Source organism: Benincasa hispida, chromosome 7 (genome assembly GCF_009727055.1).
Source record: "Benincasa hispida cultivar B227 chromosome 7, ASM972705v1, whole genome shotgun sequence".
Classification (NCBI taxonomy): domain Eukaryota; kingdom Viridiplantae; phylum Streptophyta; class Magnoliopsida; order Cucurbitales; family Cucurbitaceae; genus Benincasa; species Benincasa hispida.
In genome coordinates, this window is record NC_052355.1 from 40,526,954 (window position 1) to 40,545,423 (window position 18,470).

The following is an 18,470-nucleotide window of genomic DNA, read 5'->3' on the forward strand; positions in this document are numbered from 1 at the left end:
TGATTATACTGTTTGGTCCAAAATCAACCATAAGCATTATTAATTAATAGCATTGTTTTGATTAACATTAGCATTCTAACATCAACAAAACAATGACATGACACTAAAAATAAAATAATATTAAATAGTTTGATACGAGTTTCATACATGCCTGAATGAAGGATAAAATAAAAAATTAGAAACGAAAATTAACAATCGAGCATGAATTGACTAATCATTTTGTGAGATTCAAATAGAATATGCCCCCATCTAGAAAGATTAAATTGTCGAAATGAAAGTTACACTGATTTTGATTTCTTTATTTCGTAAATGAATGATTATTTACATTTATCATCGGCTCAGATGCAGCCATGTCACGATAAATCCTACATTTGTCATATATCAACGTCATGGCAGGCACCAACTCAAAACTAAAACATTTTGCTGATGATATTGTGCAATTTACAAGTAATTTTCTTCGTTGGTAGGCCATTTATGGTTTACCTTTTCCAATCTGAAGAAAGTAGATATACCAGAAGCCTATTTTCAGCTGCTACAGCCACCACACCTGTCTCTTTATTATCAGTTGCAATACAAACAACATTTGCACCTATATTGGAGAAAATATATATGTGAGAAACTGAAGAAATTAAAACTAAGAATAATTTTTAAAAAATTAATAATGATACTGGAAATGAAGCTTCCTTTGGAAGACACAATGAGCAATGGCACTATTATGGTATAAGTAACAAAAAAGAAAAAAGCAAGGGCACTATTATGATGATGAACAGATCTCATATTCCACTTTCTAAATCTTAAAGCTCGTCTTATTTGTTATCATGTTTAAACTTTACAACAGAAGTATGATGAATATTGACTCTTTGTTTCTTCTCTTGATGAGTTATGAGAATTATGGAATTATTTTCAGTATACGGAAGAAATTAACTCTTTTCACAAAGAATAGTGCATACTAGGGAAAGCTTCAGTCACCAATGCTATAATGCATACCTTCAAAACGAAGAAGAGTGCCCAGTTTATTTCCTGTAGACAATTCCCACACGTAAACTAGGCCGTCCTGCCTCCCAATGATACCTCGACCAGCTGATGCCCCAATGGCTGATGCTCTATAAAATGAAAGAGTGATAAACACTAAAATATCTAAACGTGCCAGTAACAAAGTTAATGAATATGATGAATTTTCAGTTGGGCTGAAATTTCCAAATATCTACTTGTAGTCTTACTGGAAGTTAAGGAGCATTTAGAAACTGCAGAACAAATTATCTTCTAGAATAATAAATCCAAATTCTTATTGTTTGTATATAATAAACAATGGAATACTTTGCAGTCATTAAATCATTATTTTATCCTATGATACTCAGTTGATGAGCAAAGTACATCCTGTTAGTCCAAGATTTAGAAATTCAAAACGGTGCCAAGTTTGAAAGTAAGATGGCACGCTACCTTAAATCCAGCTCCGCACCAAATGTAACCATACTGTTAGCAAGTAGCATTAGTTTCCAAAACTCTGCATGATTTATCTGACTATCCATTGGTAAATATTCATGTGAAACAAGAGAATCTGATATGGTTGAGGCAAAAAGCCATATGGCAGTGTCCCTTAGCTGAAGTGATGCCTCAGTGTTCTTTGAGCTTGTACTCGTTGCACACAACAGCTCTTTAACATAGTCGCTTGAATTACAGTTACTGGTAAAATTTTCCTTTCTTTTCCAGCTAAACAAACTAATTGGAAAGAATTGATTAACTGAGGCACTCGGCATATTGAATCTAGACATCAGAGCACGTTTTGGGATATCCCTAAAACAAACGAAGGTACCTTTTAGATGAGATGCAAGCAAACATTCAAAGATAATCGTAATATCAATTTGATTTAAGCAACTATCATATAAAGATAGCATAAAAGCAGTCAACCCATTCAAATCCGTATCTGAGGCCTGTTTGATTACCAGTACAGAGAAATGGTTGTACTTGATTTAGGGGATAGTTTTAAGAAAATGATGAGATGAAATCAACAAACTTTTGTTCCTAACTGATTTCCTATATACTTTTCACTGCCGATAATGTGATTTGTAATGCCAATAAGGAGCTGATCATGACCTTAACTAAGTTCCATAGGCTCAACTTTCAGTTTGGTTTGTCAATTTTATCTGAAGACAACATAAAATTACGTGGCTAAGTTTCAACATCACTGAACACTCATGCTTGAAAACAAACTTTACTTCACACGACTTACGTAGAAAAATCTACAGCAAACCTTTGACATACTAGATTAGTTTAGGTAGAAGAGAATGCAAGCCAGGCTTACTAAAAGATATGCCACCAGTACTATAAAAAAAATGAAATAATAATAATAATTGTACTTTATGAGAAACTTTTAACTGTCCAAGGACATACCATAAACTGAATTCACCACAACCGTTGTGCCCAACAACCAAATTGGAAAACTCTGGGATCCCTTTAAGTTCCACCAAGTTAGGAGATATCTGGTCCTCCGACGGTATGATATGACTTCCCATCTGTTTGCTGCAAAAGCAGATGTTAGGCTCAAATCAGCTTTTCTCTACAAGTGGCTTAAGTGAAATCATTAATCTGAGCAAATAGAACTAGTTAGTATAGTACATCATCAACAATTAGCTTCGAGATAAACAGAGCTACCATTTGAAGAACCAGGGCCAATTTTTTCGCATCGTACATTAATTTTGTTTAGACCACCAACCGAAAAAAATGACAGCCTAAGGGACTACCTCATCCAAAAGTCTTCCCTTAAGTAACAACCAGAAATCATTAGGGAAGATAGAGCTCAAAAGCCATGAAAAGCTTACTAATGCAGTATTCAAACGTGTTATCATTCAGATTCCAGCTGGAATTTTAACCACATACATATATTTAAATATTCCATTAAACCAATAAATCACCAACGCTCTACAATCTCAAATAATTACTGTACCATAACAATAATTATCACAAAATGAGGGGGTGCATCTTGATTGAATAGCTTGAATCTAATGTTTTCCAAATCAACAATTTGAGTAAACTAAATAGAAGGAAGCGAAGAATTAATTGCACATTCATTTATTATCAAACATCAATTTTATATGTAGAACCAAAATTAAAGAATGGTTAGTTCCAATCGAACACACCCCCAAGTTGGGTCCATGACCCAAAGATGCAGACGTCCACCACTTCCAACAGCAACAAGCTGATCAGGTTCACAGACCAGTATACAATTTATACTATCGGTACTTCTCAAGCTTGCGATGCTTGATACATAGCCATATTTAAGTTGCACAATCTTCACCACATTCTCTTCGAACTTGCCAGATGTACATGTAGAGCATGGACAATTCATATTCCCTGACCTGAGATTATTTTTCCAATATTAGTTTTCATAATATATAGTTGTTTAAAGTAATACATATTTAAAATTTATGAAAATGCTCACAACCTGCAAAAAGGTGTTCTAATGCCACCCATCAAAACAAGATAGTTCCCATCTGGAGTTAACTGTAAACCAGTTCGCTCTACTGCAATCTTGATAACATAAACTAGTGAATTAAATCCATCATGCCAAGGAAAGCCTAACACAGTAATAAAATGAAGTTATCAAGATAAAAACTCACTTCTTTACCCAAATAATCTTTTAAAGTTGGCATCATTACTGTCGTGTGGCCAACCAAGGATGGACATCCTAACTTTGGTTCCTTTCCTTCCACCGTGTAAGTAATAAGTGTTCTGTTCTTTTCCTCCAAAAGACCACACAAAACACAAATGTGGATTACATTCTCAATGTTGCTAAGGAAAATTGATAATACAGGCATAGGGTGCAAATAAGATCCCACTATTTTCGACATTCCTTCTGCCTCACGATAGAGCTCCACATTGCAATAAGGATAAGAATCCTTACAATTGTCTCTGAAGGTTGCTCCCATCTCTTGACATAACTTGTATTTATTTGTACTTGAAACATTATTATGTTCAATCATCCCCTCGTCAGAACAACCTTCCAAATCTTCCTTCAAAACAAGTTTGTCCAGAAGTCCTGAGCTATCATTCTTGTTGGCTCTCAGTGATGCTTCATCTAGGTCTAATGTAGGACTGTGATGGCATATTTTTTCTAATCCTGCTTCAGCTTTCATAGTAGTTAAACTGCAATCAATGGGGGATTGTTCTCGAAGTGGACACTCAGAAAGTAAATCTTCTGTTTGTTGGTTTCCGGGTAGAGTGAAAAGATTGATATTAGAAGAATGTGGAGATTTAGGGGAAGACATTTCCACACCATAATGTTTTCCAAAACATCTAGTATCATAAGCTTCACTGGATGGGCGTTTGTACTCTTTAGCCAAATGAGACACACTTTGAGCTTTTCTTCTACTGTACACAATGCTTGGAACTTGAGAAGATGACAATGTGTCCATTCCCACAGCCTCTTTTCCTACCATGACTTCCTTGTTTAATGCCTCTGAATATGTGGAGGTCCTTATATTTGAATCATTTGCATTTTGAGCTGAAAAATGAAGATGGAATAACATCAATTTATAGACCTTCATAGTTAATATATCGGTTGTAAAGAGTTTTGCACTTCAATACCGAATTTAGTTAACATGAAGTATGTCACAAAAATGATCTTTTAAGTACAAATGAAGTTTACAGTAATGGTGTTATCATCAGTGAATGATTGGTACTAACTAAATTGCTAAGGTAAAGAAGAATGTATACATGATAACAAATTCTCACCATGCAAGAGTTGAGAAAAGGATCCACTCGAACAAGGTTGCTCATCAACATTGCTTTCTACATAATCTTTGGGAGTTTCCTGGTCCACATTCCCGGAATTTATTTCTAGATATGACGTGCATCCAACCATCCTTTTATTATTATGCATGGTTTCATCAGAAAGCACTCTACCAGAAGAGGTGCAGCTGGGAAGACATTTTGAAGCATATATATAATCCTTCTGACATGTTCCATGGAAATTTCCACCAATTTCACTGTCACGGGACTTCTTGCTTCCAGTGGCTTCATGATGATTTACCAACTCATCATTCATCCGACCACAAGAATCAATAGGTTTCATATCTTCCTTACCTTGGCCATTGTCTACAGTAGAAGAGAAGTTCCCATTAATGTTTACATGGTCATAATGTTGCTCACCCTCTAGATTGTCAGGACTGTGTTTGGGAAACTCAAGACTTGGGATGGAAGATTCATAATTCCCATGTTCTATGTGCATGTATTCCTGCTTTTCTCCATCTCCTTTCTCTATAGGCAATACATCTTTTGTATTTTCATCTGCAGATGAACCGAAATATATTTAAATAAAACTAAAAGTTCACACATGCATACATATCGAATGTGTCATTGTAGTCAAATGTTAATTACAGTAGGTACTGGTTATTTAAAAATTACCACAAAGAAACCTTCCCATATTACAAGGGGGCGTCCCTTTCCTGCCAGAATTCTCCTTAAGCAGAGGAATTGCTTGTGGAAGCAAGAAATTCATCATTGACTTCACCATATCTTGACCTACTGAATCAAAATCATTTTTTTTGGAGCCTAAGTTTGTGTTCAATGAGCAAATCTCTTCTGGATGGGAGTCCGTCACCGACTCTTCAGGTATGATGTCAGGCTGATCGAGAATTTTCTTTTCTATGCTAACAGGAGCAGACTCAACAATAACTGCATTCAATAATAAAAATTCGAAATAAAAAAGACAAAATATATAAACAGGTCTATGTTTTATCCAAAAGAAATGATAGGTCAAGAAGATCTTGCTTTAGACCTGAAGTATCTGAAGCATGATGATTACTGTCTTCAGTATCTGGACAATACTTTTGAATAGAAGCATCTGCACTGTTACCATCTGTTTCCATTTCTCGACTAATACCTTCCAATATGTCCATTGACAACCTATCATACTGTACGAAGTTAAGAGCGTTTCGAACAATCACAATTTATAAATCTGACAACAAGAATATAAAACTCATTTCTCAAAATGATCTCTGTTTCTGAGGTCTATATATCTATTTAAAATGTGAATAAGAGCCTAAATGTGAACTACGGTTCAGCAAACAAGGAAGTTTACAAGCTGATTGTGAATGAAAAGAATCTAATCTCACAAGTTTTTCATCGATGGACACATTGTGAGCTACTTGAGTGAACTCTGAGACCGCATCCTTCTCTTGTACGCACACAGCTTTCTCTGAGGCATGAACAAAGAGGTTAAAATTACCATGGAGATGCAAATTTGGCTGGTAACTTATAAATTTTTTTATCTTTTCTTACAGACGTTGCAGGTACTTCTGCCAAAAAAGTTGCTGAGCTATTTTTAATTTTTGGAATAGCAAAGGAACAATCTTTTTTTTTTTCTTTTTTATGAGAAGAAAACGGTGAAGAAACAATCTTTAATTAGTTTCTTTTACATACCACAAAAACCTCGATTCACTTCATTGGCTGAGCTTGAAAGTTTTGCGGTCATGGATCTAATTCTCAAACCATGATTTCGTACTTTTTTTAGATTTGCACCATTAAGTGATTTTTCCGTTTCAGTTCCATGACGACTCCTCTTTCTTGCTGTCTTTGGTTTTTCATGGCAAGAAACTAATTCAGCATTTTCACATTCATCAACAGAATGATGCTCAATTGCAGTCTGTGCAGAATCAGAACCCTTATTGCATAAGTTTGAAGGAAGTGGGCCTAGTTCTGCTGTTCCACTGACATTTGCCACTAGCTCCCTAAGTAACCTCTGAATAAATGGATTTTTGAACCCAAAAAACTACGAAGGACGAAAAGAAATATAAATATGTCACTCAATGTTCTGATATTATTTGATTAAATTACTACATTTGATTGGGTGTTTGCATGTGCCTGCACACATGTGAGAGGGGTAATATTATACCAATTAATACAGAAGATAAATCAATTATCTCATAGACGTTTCATTGAAGTAAAATAGTTAACTGGCCTCATTCCTGTGCAAAACAAAAGAAAGAAAGAAAGGAGCAAGTTTCTCAAATTGCTTATGCTTGAGATTTGCGTCAATTATGTTTTCCGAGATGATAATTTTAACATCCCAAAATAAGTAGTAACTCCATGCATTTGAACACTATCTAGTTATCTTCTTAAAACAAGAAACTTCTCATTGATGTAATGAAAAGGAACAAAAGTTGAAAAGATAAACAACATCTAGTTATCTTATTTCAAATATCTGCATAGATCTCTACAGAAGATAGAAAGTTAATCATGGCGCTTAAGATTGAAAAAACTCTCTCTTGTGCTGATACAAGGGCATTTCACTTATGAAAGTAAAGTTTTACAGTGGTGATATATTCAAACTGAGAAGATAAACTCCGCAATTTTACCATCCAATTGACTTGTCACTAGAGCATCTATGCAAAGCTAAGTTTGGTATCAAGAATGAAAATAGTTACCATGGTTGAAGAATGTCATGGAAGAGGGTATAAAATAAGGTACCGATCATAGAAGTGCTAGAAATTAAAAATGCTACAGCATGATAGGGCTCATTTATTATTGGTTGACTCCACTGGTTAAAGGGTTCCTTAGAAAAATTCAAATCTAAGAAGCAAACAGACTGCATATGGAAAGAGAAAAATTCTACCTCCACGCCATCAACTTTGCATGAAGACCTTTTCCCGTGCCAAATTTTAGTGTGGAGGCAGCCTTTCCTCTGAAACATCTCCCAAGCAATATCAGGGGTTTGACCAGAAAATGAACTTCCATCCATGGATAAAATCTGCAAGCAATATAACCTTTCAATAAATAGTTTCCAATGACATGACTAAGAAAGATTTTCAATATTTAATAGGAAGGCCATACACACCATAAATAAAGGCCCCTTTGGACCCTCATGAACTTCCATTTTGTATTTGATCCCATTGTAAGCCCGAACAGCCTGATACCCAACTGGATAGGGATATCGATCTTTACCCTACACAATAATTCAATGATCACAGTAGGTCCTCAGTTGAGACTCCACATCTATAATCATGCAAATACATCTTCTCTTAACTTCTTGAAGCTCTAATGAGGGAAAACTTTTATAAAGAAAAATAATGGGAGAATCACCATTCTCAGATTTATCTCCTATTTACATCGCAGGGTTGAATTAGACACACCTAGATAGCCAATTGTATCCTTGGTAAATAATTCATAAAACACGTTGAAACTACCACGTGAAACTCCAAAATCTATACTTCCAGATCTCCTCAACATCTACTGTTCTTGATCTAAAACACCTTCTTCAGGTATGTTACATTTGTAATTACAACAACCAGAAGTATATCAAACCGGTAATAGTTCAAATTGACAAATTCGTCAAGTGGTCATAATTTTCCAGTCTAGATATTGGAACCCTTCATATTTGACTCTCCTAAGGATTGCAGTGACACTTCATGCAATTTACTGGACATTTATACTGAAGCCAATTCACTCCAAATTCGCACTACACAAAATGAGTTTGTCAATTGAGCTCCGTGAAGAAGACAATTCGATTTACGTGCAAATTAAGATGGAAGTAATTGTTGCCGGTTCTACAGCAAAAACCTAGCTAGATAAGTTTCCCAATCAGCCAGTTGTAGTAACATGAAGCAAATTATCAGAAGAAATTGTTTCAAGCAACCGAGTCAAATGTTTTCGACTTGAAGAGATGAAGAAATTATCAAATAAACCTAGACAAATATCATCGAATAGTGCAACATAACCACCGCGATAAATGAAATCAATTACAGCAGATAAATAAATCATCAGATGCAGATAGGAAAAAAAAAATCTAACCCTAGAGCTGCTCCAGTATTTCTTGTCCCATGATCCAGTGTACAGGGATCCGATGGATATTATCTCAAGACTAGCATCTGCCTGTTCTTTGAGTTGAGCTTTTGTCATTGGAAGGAAAAGGAACAACGCACACACTCACAAGAGATTAAGACTTTAGTGGCGGAATTCAGTGAAGAAGCAGGCATGGAAGATGTTGATTTTCTGAAAACCCTCGATAGACAGAGAAACGACTGGACCGAGAGAGAGAAAGAGCGCTCGCGCGGGAAAGAAAATTGCTCAAGGTTTTACGGCGGGTTCATAATTTTCCCTCCGTCAGAGTAAGAAGTATTAATTAAATTAGGGTCATCCCAAAAAATATGATAAAACAATTAAAACGCCGTTGCCGGGGATCGAACCCGGGTCACCCGCGTGACAGGCGGGAATACTCACCACTATACTACAACGACGTGCTTCGATTGAACATCATCAACTATTGATATTTCATAATGTTCGAATAAAATTTCGAAAATAAATTATATTTAAGCGCCGTTGCCGGGGATCGAACCCGGGTCACCCGCGTGACAGGCGGGAATACTTACCACTATACTACAACGACTTGATGAATGCTGTTAACATATAAATAATAATTCTTTTGATATATCATAATAATCGATTCAAATACTATAGTTTATTATAATCATTTAAAATGTGTGAATAATATAGATAATATCAAAAAATAATTGTAACATGAATATAGTTGATCTAGTTTTGGCATATACTTGCAATACGATGAGTCAGAAATTCGAGTCCTCATCCACCGTATTGTTTAACTAAAAAGGAAAAAAAAAATCTCATGAACTAATTTATTGGTCTTCCCAAGGTAATTAAGTAAGAATGGATTTTTAAATATATATATATATATATATATATATATATAAATCCACATCCTCTACTTATTTATTTACTTGATTTCATGTATAGGCACGAAATAAGGCTTATTGTCGACTTGTCGATATGAAAGCATTAGAAGGAGGGCAATTAATAAAGCGAGACCATGATTGAATCAATGTGAACTTTTTTTGTACAACTAGCTCCAGCTTCATGAATCCTAGGCGGATTATGAATAGAGGTCTTTTGTTTTTATAATTTTCATGAATTGCAAATTAAAGTTGACATTTTACCAATGTTTTTTTTTTATTATTATTAACATTGTCATGAATTTTAAATGAGGTTAAATATATGATTTTTTTTGCATGTAATACATTCTTAAATTTTGAAGTATGTCTAATAAATTTATAAACCTTTAATTATGTATATGATATATCATCGACACGTTACATATTTATTTTAAAATAACGAGAAAAAAAAACTAGAATTATATGTCAAATAGAATCATAGAAAAATATGTTTTTATATACTAGAGATTTGCGACTTTAAAAGGTATTGAATAGATCAATAACCAATGAAATATAACATTGAAAATTTAACAACTCATTAGACATAAAATTGAGAGTGTACAATCTTATTGAGTGTACAATCTTATTGATATAAAATTGAAATTTTAAGAACATAAATAAAAACATCATAAAGTAGAAATTAAACTTTTATTATAGTCTATAAATCTATTAGATAGAGATTTACCATAAAGTATGTATTCTCAATCAAAATGTCAAAATTCAAACCGTCATCCCTTATATCAATGGACTTAAAAAACAAGTAGAAAAAAAAATCATATATTTTACAAAAAAAAAAAAAAAGAACAAAAACAAAAACAAAAACAAGTTAGGCCTAAGCAAACGGACATCTGATTCGTGCAACAATCACTACAAGCTGCTTCACATCATGTCGAGCACACCTACAATACAAAAAGGGTAAAAATCAAAGAAAGCACAATTTATGTTTATTTTATAAAACTCCAACCTTACAAAACGGATGAGTCATCTTCCACTCTTGTAAATGAGTTCAACAATATACTAACTATAGGTGCTCCACACGTGAACCATCCTCAAGTATAGCCACTGTATAAACTCTTCCTTTGCACACAGCCACCATCCACACGCACAGCCAGCCGAGATGCCAGAGTACTGTGTAACCGGCGGCACCGGCTTCATAGCCTCTTACTTGGTGAAGACACTGCTCGAGAATGGCCATCGCGTTCGCACCACCGTTAGAAACCCAGGTTCTGAAGTATAATCATATCCGTTGCTTTGTATTTACCCTCACTCCATCATCCTCCATACACTTATTGCCCCCAAATCCCCCCTTGTTTGGTTTGCAGTCATCAAAATTACAGTTTTATTATCATACAATTTCATCACTCAAGCAACTGGCATGATGTTGTAGATGCTGTCACACAAGCAATCATAATTCATTCGATGGAATTGTTTGATCTTAATGGTGGTCATCTATAACTTTCCATAATTTTGCACATAGAACTTATTGCTAGATTTCTAGTCATTAATACTTTAGATATCAATTACTTTAAGATAATAGTAGATAAAAATAAAGCTTCAAGGCATGAAGTCCTCCAAAGAAAGAAACGAACTTCTATAGTCCTATGTATTAGAAGGCCTAGTTATGGCTAAAGAAAAGGGTATTTTACTATTGACATCATACAAGGAATAGACCAAAAAATTAATGACAAAAAATAGGTAAAAGAAAGTACTTGATGTGAATTTTGATCTCAGCCAATAAACTGTCCTCCAGATTATGGTATACCTAAACTTCCATGCATATTTTTAACAATGACTTGTTCTTTTCCTGGATAGTAAACTATGGACATGTTGGGTTTCTGTGGGAGTTTAATGGAGCAAAGGATAGGCTGAAGATAGTAAAAGCTGATTTGTTAGAAGAAGGTAGCTTTGATGAGGCCATTCAAGGAGTGGATGGGGTCTTCCACACTGCCTCACCTGTGCTTGTTCCCTACGATAACAACATTAAGGCAAGGTCCCGATCCTTCGGTTAATTTAAGGGGGTGTTTTAGGGTAAAGGCTTTGAATTAATAGTCGAGACTGCAGAATTTGATGCTCCACAGTAAAATTAATGCTTGGCAAAACCTAGCCCCAGCCTTCCATTATATAATAACTTAAACATGAGTTACATGCACTAAGTTCTTGAAATTTGTTGTTCTACATAATCTGAACACTCTATACAATCTAAAACTTGAACTCGGAGCTATATAAAATTCAGTCTTTTCGAGCTCAAGAACCTAATGTTATCTAAATACTCTAATCATCTACAACTGGGGTATGCCCAAACTCCTTTCTCATCAATGTGGGATTACCATATTTACTAAACTATTTAATACATATTAAATAAACCATTTCCTTATGAGTGTATAATTAACATTTGGCAATATGACACAGGAAACTCTGATTGATCCTTGTATAAATGGTACAATCAATGTACTAAAATCCTGTTTAAAAGCAAACAGTGTGAAACGAGTAGTGCTGACCTCTTCCTGCTCGGCAATTAGATATCGTTATGATGTCCAACAACTTTGTCCTCTCAATGAATCGCACTGGACAGATCCTGACTATTGCAAGCGCTACAACGTAAGAACCAACCCCTCTTTCTCTGTTCTATTGCATGTCACTTTCCAATGCAGAGGAAGATCGATTCAATTCAACGGATCAAAATCTTGAGGCTTTATTCTCTTTTACTTTCTTCATTTGGGCGCTTTGGCAGCTTTGGTATGCATTTGCAAAGACTTTGGCAGAGAAAGAGGCTTGGCGTATGGCAGAAGAACATGGGATTGATCTAGTTGTGGTGAACCCATCTTTTGTCGTTGGCCCTTTGCTAACACCAAAGCCAACCAGTACACAGCATCTCCTACTCAGCATTATTAAAGGTTTACAATGATCCTTCCATCTTCTTCAAACAGTCTCTAAATTTCCCTCTCAGGTTTCTCTTTGATGGGAAAAACAAACAAACATTAAACGGATGGGTTGTTCCATCAGGTGAAAGGGGCGAATATCCAAATTCCACGCTGGGGTTTGTGCACATAGATGATGTGGTAGCAGCGCACATCTTGGTAATGGAAGATCCAAATGCATCAGGCAGGATCATATGTTCAAGCATAGTGGTTCACTGGTCACAGATCATTGATATGCTCAGAGCCAAATATCCATCCTACCCATTTGAAAACAAGTAAGTTAAAGAATCTCAACAACACCATCTTTGTTTTCTCTTAGTCATTTCATCAAACAGTTCATCTGCATAAATAATATTGTTAAAAAACACAAACACGAACAGGTGCAGCGTCCAGGAAGGAGATTGCAACCCTCACAACATGGACACGAGCAAGATTTTTGAACTGGGATTCCATGGTTTCAAGACGATCGAGCAAATGTTTGATGATTCCATCAAGAGTTTCCAAGACAATGGATTTCTTTGAATTGGAAAAGAACCTTCAATAATTTTATCTTCTTTGACGCTTCACAAAATTTTAGAGCTTTGTGTAATTGAATATAAACGATTGAACGAGACAATCTGCCTCGTAGTTTAACCAAATTGATTCTGAAACTCCGTTCCGTTTTCAGGGTTCAAGAGCAAACTATTGATTTTTTTTTTTTTTGAGTAATTTTTAAATTTAGTTTAAACTTTAAACTTTAAAGATCATTTGGGGTTTTCCAAAAAGAATAATAAATATATCGGAAACAGTTCTGAACGGATCGCAGAGGGCTGAATGTCATTTACTATTTTGATCACATCAACGACCGCTTCGGTTCTGCCATTCTGAATTACACGCTGTTATTTTATTTTCTTTTCTTTTTCCTATTTCTACAATATTCGAATATTAGATATTGTTATATTATTAACCAATTATTAACATGTAGATAAAATTTAGCATGGACGTTTAAATTTAATTTTTCGTTTGTACATCCTAATTATCACAATATCATCACTTTTCAGAGATAATAGTCGGGGGGAAAATGAGGGGAAAATCATGATTCGTGAGATTAAATTTATACATGAAAAAGGGAAAAAAAAGTAATAGAAGAAGAAAACTTGTTTAAAGTTTGTTTATGTACGAATTTTCAGAGGAAAAAGATAGAATAATCTTGTTTTCCAACTTTTCAAATTACTTTTTTAAATTTTCAAACTTCAAGTTTGATAAATTTCCAAGAAACTTTTCGTTTTAACAAAAATACTTTTCATAAATCAATTTTTAGTCGAGAGCTATTCATTTTAGTGAATATATCTATCTTTCTAATATATTTATTAATGCTTTAATATAGACATATTATATAATTACTCAAGGATGATGATAAACCGACTGACACATTAAACTAAATTTATTAAAAGTTTAAAGCCAAAATATTAATTTTAGCAAAATATTTCAGAACTAGAATAATATTTAAATCAATATTCAAATTTAAATAGGATAAGTTCAGATAACATAGAAAAATGAAAGGAAAAAATATATATTTTTTTTAGTACGAAAGGAAAAAAAAAAAAAAGAATTGAATTTGAATAAAACGGTTGTGTTAGGTTTTTAAGGCCAAAGCGTTATATGAATTATTAGATATAAATTTGAAAAAGAAAAGGAAATAAAGGGTTATGTGAATTAAAGGGGAGAACGTAACAGTACGAAAATGGTACTATAGATCAGACTACGGAATTGGTTTACAGCTAATATCACCAAGTACACATTCTAACTTTCCCCCCATCTTAAAACTAATGGGCCATTCATTCATTATAGAAACACACATATTCATGTGTTTTCAATCCGTTAAAAATTACTTTAAACTTCTATAAAAATAATAATTTAATCAATAATTTTTTAAATGTGTAACAATTTAATTTCAAATTTTATTATATAATAATTTAGTCTTTATACTTTCAAATATTTAATAATTTACTGTACAAAATCTGTCACAAAATAATAAAAATTGACATCAAATTTGATAAATTTTTTCACGTTGTTACAAAATTATAAATATAGGACAAAATCATTACCAACTAAAGTTTAGGGACTAAAAATAAATTTAGACTAAGATTATGTATCACTTCTCTCTCTATCACTCGTATACAACTAATCCAATATTGTGACCTTCTATGTGCTCATTTGCCCTCGACACTCTCTTGTTAGGAGGGTCATCCTTCACTCATGATCTAGTGAAATGAACCAATTTAAGTGATATAAACTCTTTTATTTTAAGGGGTAAGGTTTCAGGGTTGCTATCCTATGCTAGTTTATTAGTCTTGAGAGGCCAAGTTTTACGAGCCACATCTACACAATTTTATGCTAATGCAACTCTTTGGTATTTAAATTTTGATGCAACATTCATACCAAAAAATGATACTGATTTAGAATATTAATCTATTCAAGGCTTCTGTTTTTTTTTTATATATAAAAGAACACTAATTTTACCATATGCACACACAAGAATGTAAAAAATAAGATTGAATCAAAGCTGTAAATGGAAACAATTGCAGTTATAATGAGATTGCTAGCACAATCCCCAAAAATTGATTCACCAAATTCGAAGAGATAAGAAAATCTCTTATTCCAGAGAAGATCACCGCTTGGACGGCTCTAACAGCACAGAAAAAACCCAAAAGGCCTCTCTCTCATTGTCACTCCAAAAAAACAAAAAAAACAAAAAACAAAATTAAAACTGCATTCTCAATGAACAAAACTCCTAAGCTGCAAAAAATTTTAAGGGCATGTAATGTTGATGGAATCATCAAGCCAACAAGAAATATCATCATTCCCAAAATCACCAAAATCCCAATTTGGAAGGCCACTGGGTTCATCGTCAGCAAGCCCAAAAATCTGGGTGTTCTCCAAACTTGCAAAATCCTCCAAGAACATCCCGATTCCATCTGCCAGAATCGAATCAAAATCAATTCCCATGTTAATTTCTTCCATAAACGGATTACCAATATAGTTCATATTGCTGTCTGTTTCTTCTTTGATCGACTCTGATCCCTCTTTCAAATCATGGCTTTGCAAAGTTGAATCGTCCCATTCAAGATCCGACGACGGCGATGTATGAGACACGGTGGTCTCCGCCGTACTTTCCGAAGAAACAGGGGTAGATGAAGATCCAGTCCCTTTGCCTTCTTCTTCAACAGCCATTTCCGCCGCCATAGCTTCAAACTGTAGCCTCCTCGCTTCATAAGCTTGAGAAGCTTCTTCTGCAGTATCGTAAGTACCAAGCCAGACACGGCTTCTTTTAAAAGGATCTCGAATCTCAGCCGCCCACTTTCCCCAAGATCTCTGTCTGACACCTCTGTATTTGGAAGACGATGGTCGTCGAGTGGAAGGGTTTTTGAACAGAGCCTTCGACTGTTTAAACTTGGGGATTTTGTTTTCATTGTTGCTGTACTGAGAACTCTCGGATTCAAGAGACTTTTTCAGCGGAGGCAAGTGGATTTCATGTACGATTCGGTTTAATTTTCTTGCATATATTTCTCCTTCATCTTCGCTTGAAGATGAATCAGTTGCATCAGGATCGTAACAGATTATACGAAGTTTTCTCCTCATTTTGGGATCTGCAGAGAAATTATTTGGCAGCAGATTCGACTTTCTACTGCTGCTAACAAATCTCTGATTAGGAGAGTACGACATTTTAGATTAAATCAATGGGAAGAAGGAGACGAACAAGAAGAAGGAGAAGAGAATAATTTATGTATAATCAAATGGAAACAATGGAAGATCTCTGAGAATCACAATAACTTAAATGTAAGGTGGAGAAACGAAGTAAAAATCGTTTTATACGAAAAGCCCAAGAGAATTTTACTCCAGAACAAGTCCTGCAAATGAAACCCAACACAGAATTAGGCCAAGAAAAAACCCTTTGGAAAACAAATCAAAACGAAAGAAACTAGAAAATTTTGTCTTGCCTTTTTAATCTCAAACGCATTGAATAGGATTGTTGCACTTGAATCAACCTCTGCCAGAAGCAGCAGAGAGAAGAAGAAAACCAGAGCTTCAACAGAGCCCCAATCACTGCCAATATGAACAAAGCCGACATAAAATCTACTGCTCAACCACCGTCTTCAACTTCTTTCCCAGTTCCAAAAAAAGCACAGACCCAGATGGAGAAAACTCTGAGCCCTGTTCTTCAAAGATTGAAAGAGAAAAGAAAAACAATAAACAGATTAAAGCGAAAGAGGGCCAATCCATACCCAACATTGTTCGATTTCTCAGAAACAGAACAGATACAGATAAAGAGAAGTATCGATTATGCTGCAAATCTCTTCGGAAATCGAAAAATATGATTTAATTATATAGTAACAGTATGAGCAGTAACAACAATAGAAACAATGAATCGAACCACTTCCGATTCCAAGATCATCCGACACTAAAATAGACAGAAAAAGAAAAAGAAAATTGGAAAAAGCTTCTTACTCTGTTCACTTCTGTGTCTTTGTGTTATCCCAAGGAATTTTGACAAGGGTGGCGCCTGCAATTCTTCTGAGAAGCGGTCAAAATTTAGAGAATTAATTGATGAAGAGTGGAATTTGCTTAAAAAGGGAAGTTTTTGATGATGGGTATGGATGGATGAATGCCATTGGTGTCATGTACATCCATCCACTGTCATTATTTATTCAAACGTTCTAACTCTATCGTTACGCCGCAAATTTCCGCGGATCTTAAGAATTTGTTTGAATCAGAGATTTTGATGGATTTTTTTTTTCATATTTACATAAATTGGAATCTTTTTTTAATATATATATATATATATATATCAGATTCTTTCCTTTTGAGATTACCTTTTGATATTTTTTGTTTAATATTAACTTATATAAGTGGCTATGTGAGAGATAATCTCTCTTTTTCTTTTCAATTTTCATTAAAAATAATAATCATTTTTAGATTTCTACTTTGTTTCCCCAAATAAATCTGTATAATGATAAAATTTTGTTATGTATATTAAATTTTATGTTTTTTTGTTGTTCCTTCTTTTATATATTTTATATTCTTTCAATTTTTTTTTTTTTAATTTTCTTTTGAATACAGTTTTGAATATATTATATGTACTTGTCAATTGAGTCCATTGGTTTCCCGACATGATAATAAATAATTTTCATCGTACAAGCTATAAAAAAAAAATCATGGTACAAATAAAGTATACATTCTATTTTTTCTTTTATTTTCAGTAAAAAATGGCTTAAAAAAATTAAACCTTTAATTTATTTTTCAAACTTGAGAACATCTTGCTAGCTCACGTGACAAATCCAAGCCACATATCTATTTATCTATGAGATACCATGTAATATTCAGTAGTACATCCTTATTGTGAGGGGGCAAACACAAACACAGTACTTTAATATTTAGTTTTAATGTTAGTCATCTAATGAATGTGTTTATCTTTCTCTTTTTCTTTTTTTTTTTGGGGGGGGTGAAAGTCGTGTTTTAATTTAATTTCCTAGGTATGCCTCGTTAGTTTAATGAGAAAATTGCTAATATCGTTTAATTTATTTACAGGAAAATATTAATTTCACAACTCCTTGGGTTAAATACTTCTTGCTTTTGGCTTTATGTAGGGTGCTTGCATTTTCAAATTATTCAATATATTTTAGTATTGTAGCTTTGCAAGTAACCAATTTGATTTATATGTTTTTTCTATTCTTATTTTTCATCCAAAAAGTTCACTTCATTAATTAAATTTTCCTAAAATAACGAATTTGTACTAAAGCTATAAAATTTTAGTTTGGTTAGATTTGTGAGTGAATGTGAGCGACGTAAG

General features: G+C 34.0%; 3 protein-coding genes and 2 non-coding genes across 6 annotated transcripts; 1 reads left to right on the forward strand and 4 right to left on the reverse strand.

Moving 5' to 3' along the window:
- Positions 1-263: 263 nt before the first annotated feature.
- Positions 264-9,085, reverse strand: LOC120081503. The gene is made up of 15 exons (XM_039036450.1): positions 8,788-9,085; positions 7,835-7,942; positions 7,613-7,747; positions 6,421-6,769; positions 6,114-6,196; positions 5,777-5,912; positions 5,404-5,673; positions 4,732-5,286; positions 3,618-4,501; positions 3,443-3,528; positions 3,138-3,356; positions 2,392-2,520; positions 1,441-1,794; positions 988-1,103; positions 264-589 (listed from the first exon to the last, which is right to left on the reverse strand). The coding sequence occupies exons 1-15, from the start codon at positions 8,893-8,895 to the stop codon at positions 480-482; spliced, it is 3,642 nt and encodes a 1,213-aa protein (XP_038892378.1). The 5' UTR covers positions 8,896-9,085; the 3' UTR covers positions 264-479.
- Positions 9,086-9,161: 76 nt separating this feature from the next.
- Positions 9,162-9,233, reverse strand: TRNAD-GUC. Its single transcript has one exon. It is a non-coding gene; the product is annotated as a tRNA-Asp (tRNA).
- A 77-nt stretch (positions 9,234-9,310) lies between these two features.
- Positions 9,311-9,382, reverse strand: TRNAD-GUC. The gene has a single exon. It is a non-coding gene; the product is annotated as a tRNA-Asp (tRNA).
- Positions 9,383-10,536: 1,154 nt separating this feature from the next.
- On the forward strand, positions 10,537-13,314 carry LOC120081504 (tetraketide alpha-pyrone reductase 2). Of its 2 annotated transcripts, none has more exons than XM_039036451.1 (6): positions 10,537-10,945; positions 11,535-11,707; positions 12,132-12,320; positions 12,454-12,616; positions 12,726-12,915; positions 13,021-13,314. In XM_039036451.1, exons 1-6 carry the CDS (start codon positions 10,840-10,842, stop codon positions 13,160-13,162), a joined length of 963 nt encoding a protein of 320 aa, XP_038892379.1. In that variant the 5' UTR covers positions 10,537-10,839; the 3' UTR covers positions 13,163-13,314. The 2 variants fall into 2 exon arrangements, with proteins under 2 accessions (XP_038892379.1, XP_038892380.1); XM_039036452.1 differs by lacking the exon at positions 10,537-10,945 and adding an exon at positions 10,955-11,163.
- Positions 13,315-15,202: 1,888 nt separating this feature from the next.
- LOC120081198 (ethylene-responsive transcription factor ERF118-like) lies at positions 15,203-16,614 on the reverse strand. Its single transcript, XM_039035896.1, has one exon. The coding sequence runs from the start codon at positions 16,343-16,345 to the stop codon at positions 15,431-15,433; it is 915 nt and encodes a 304-aa protein (XP_038891824.1). The 5' UTR covers positions 16,346-16,614; the 3' UTR covers positions 15,203-15,430.
- Positions 16,615-18,470: the final 1,856 nt, after the last annotated feature.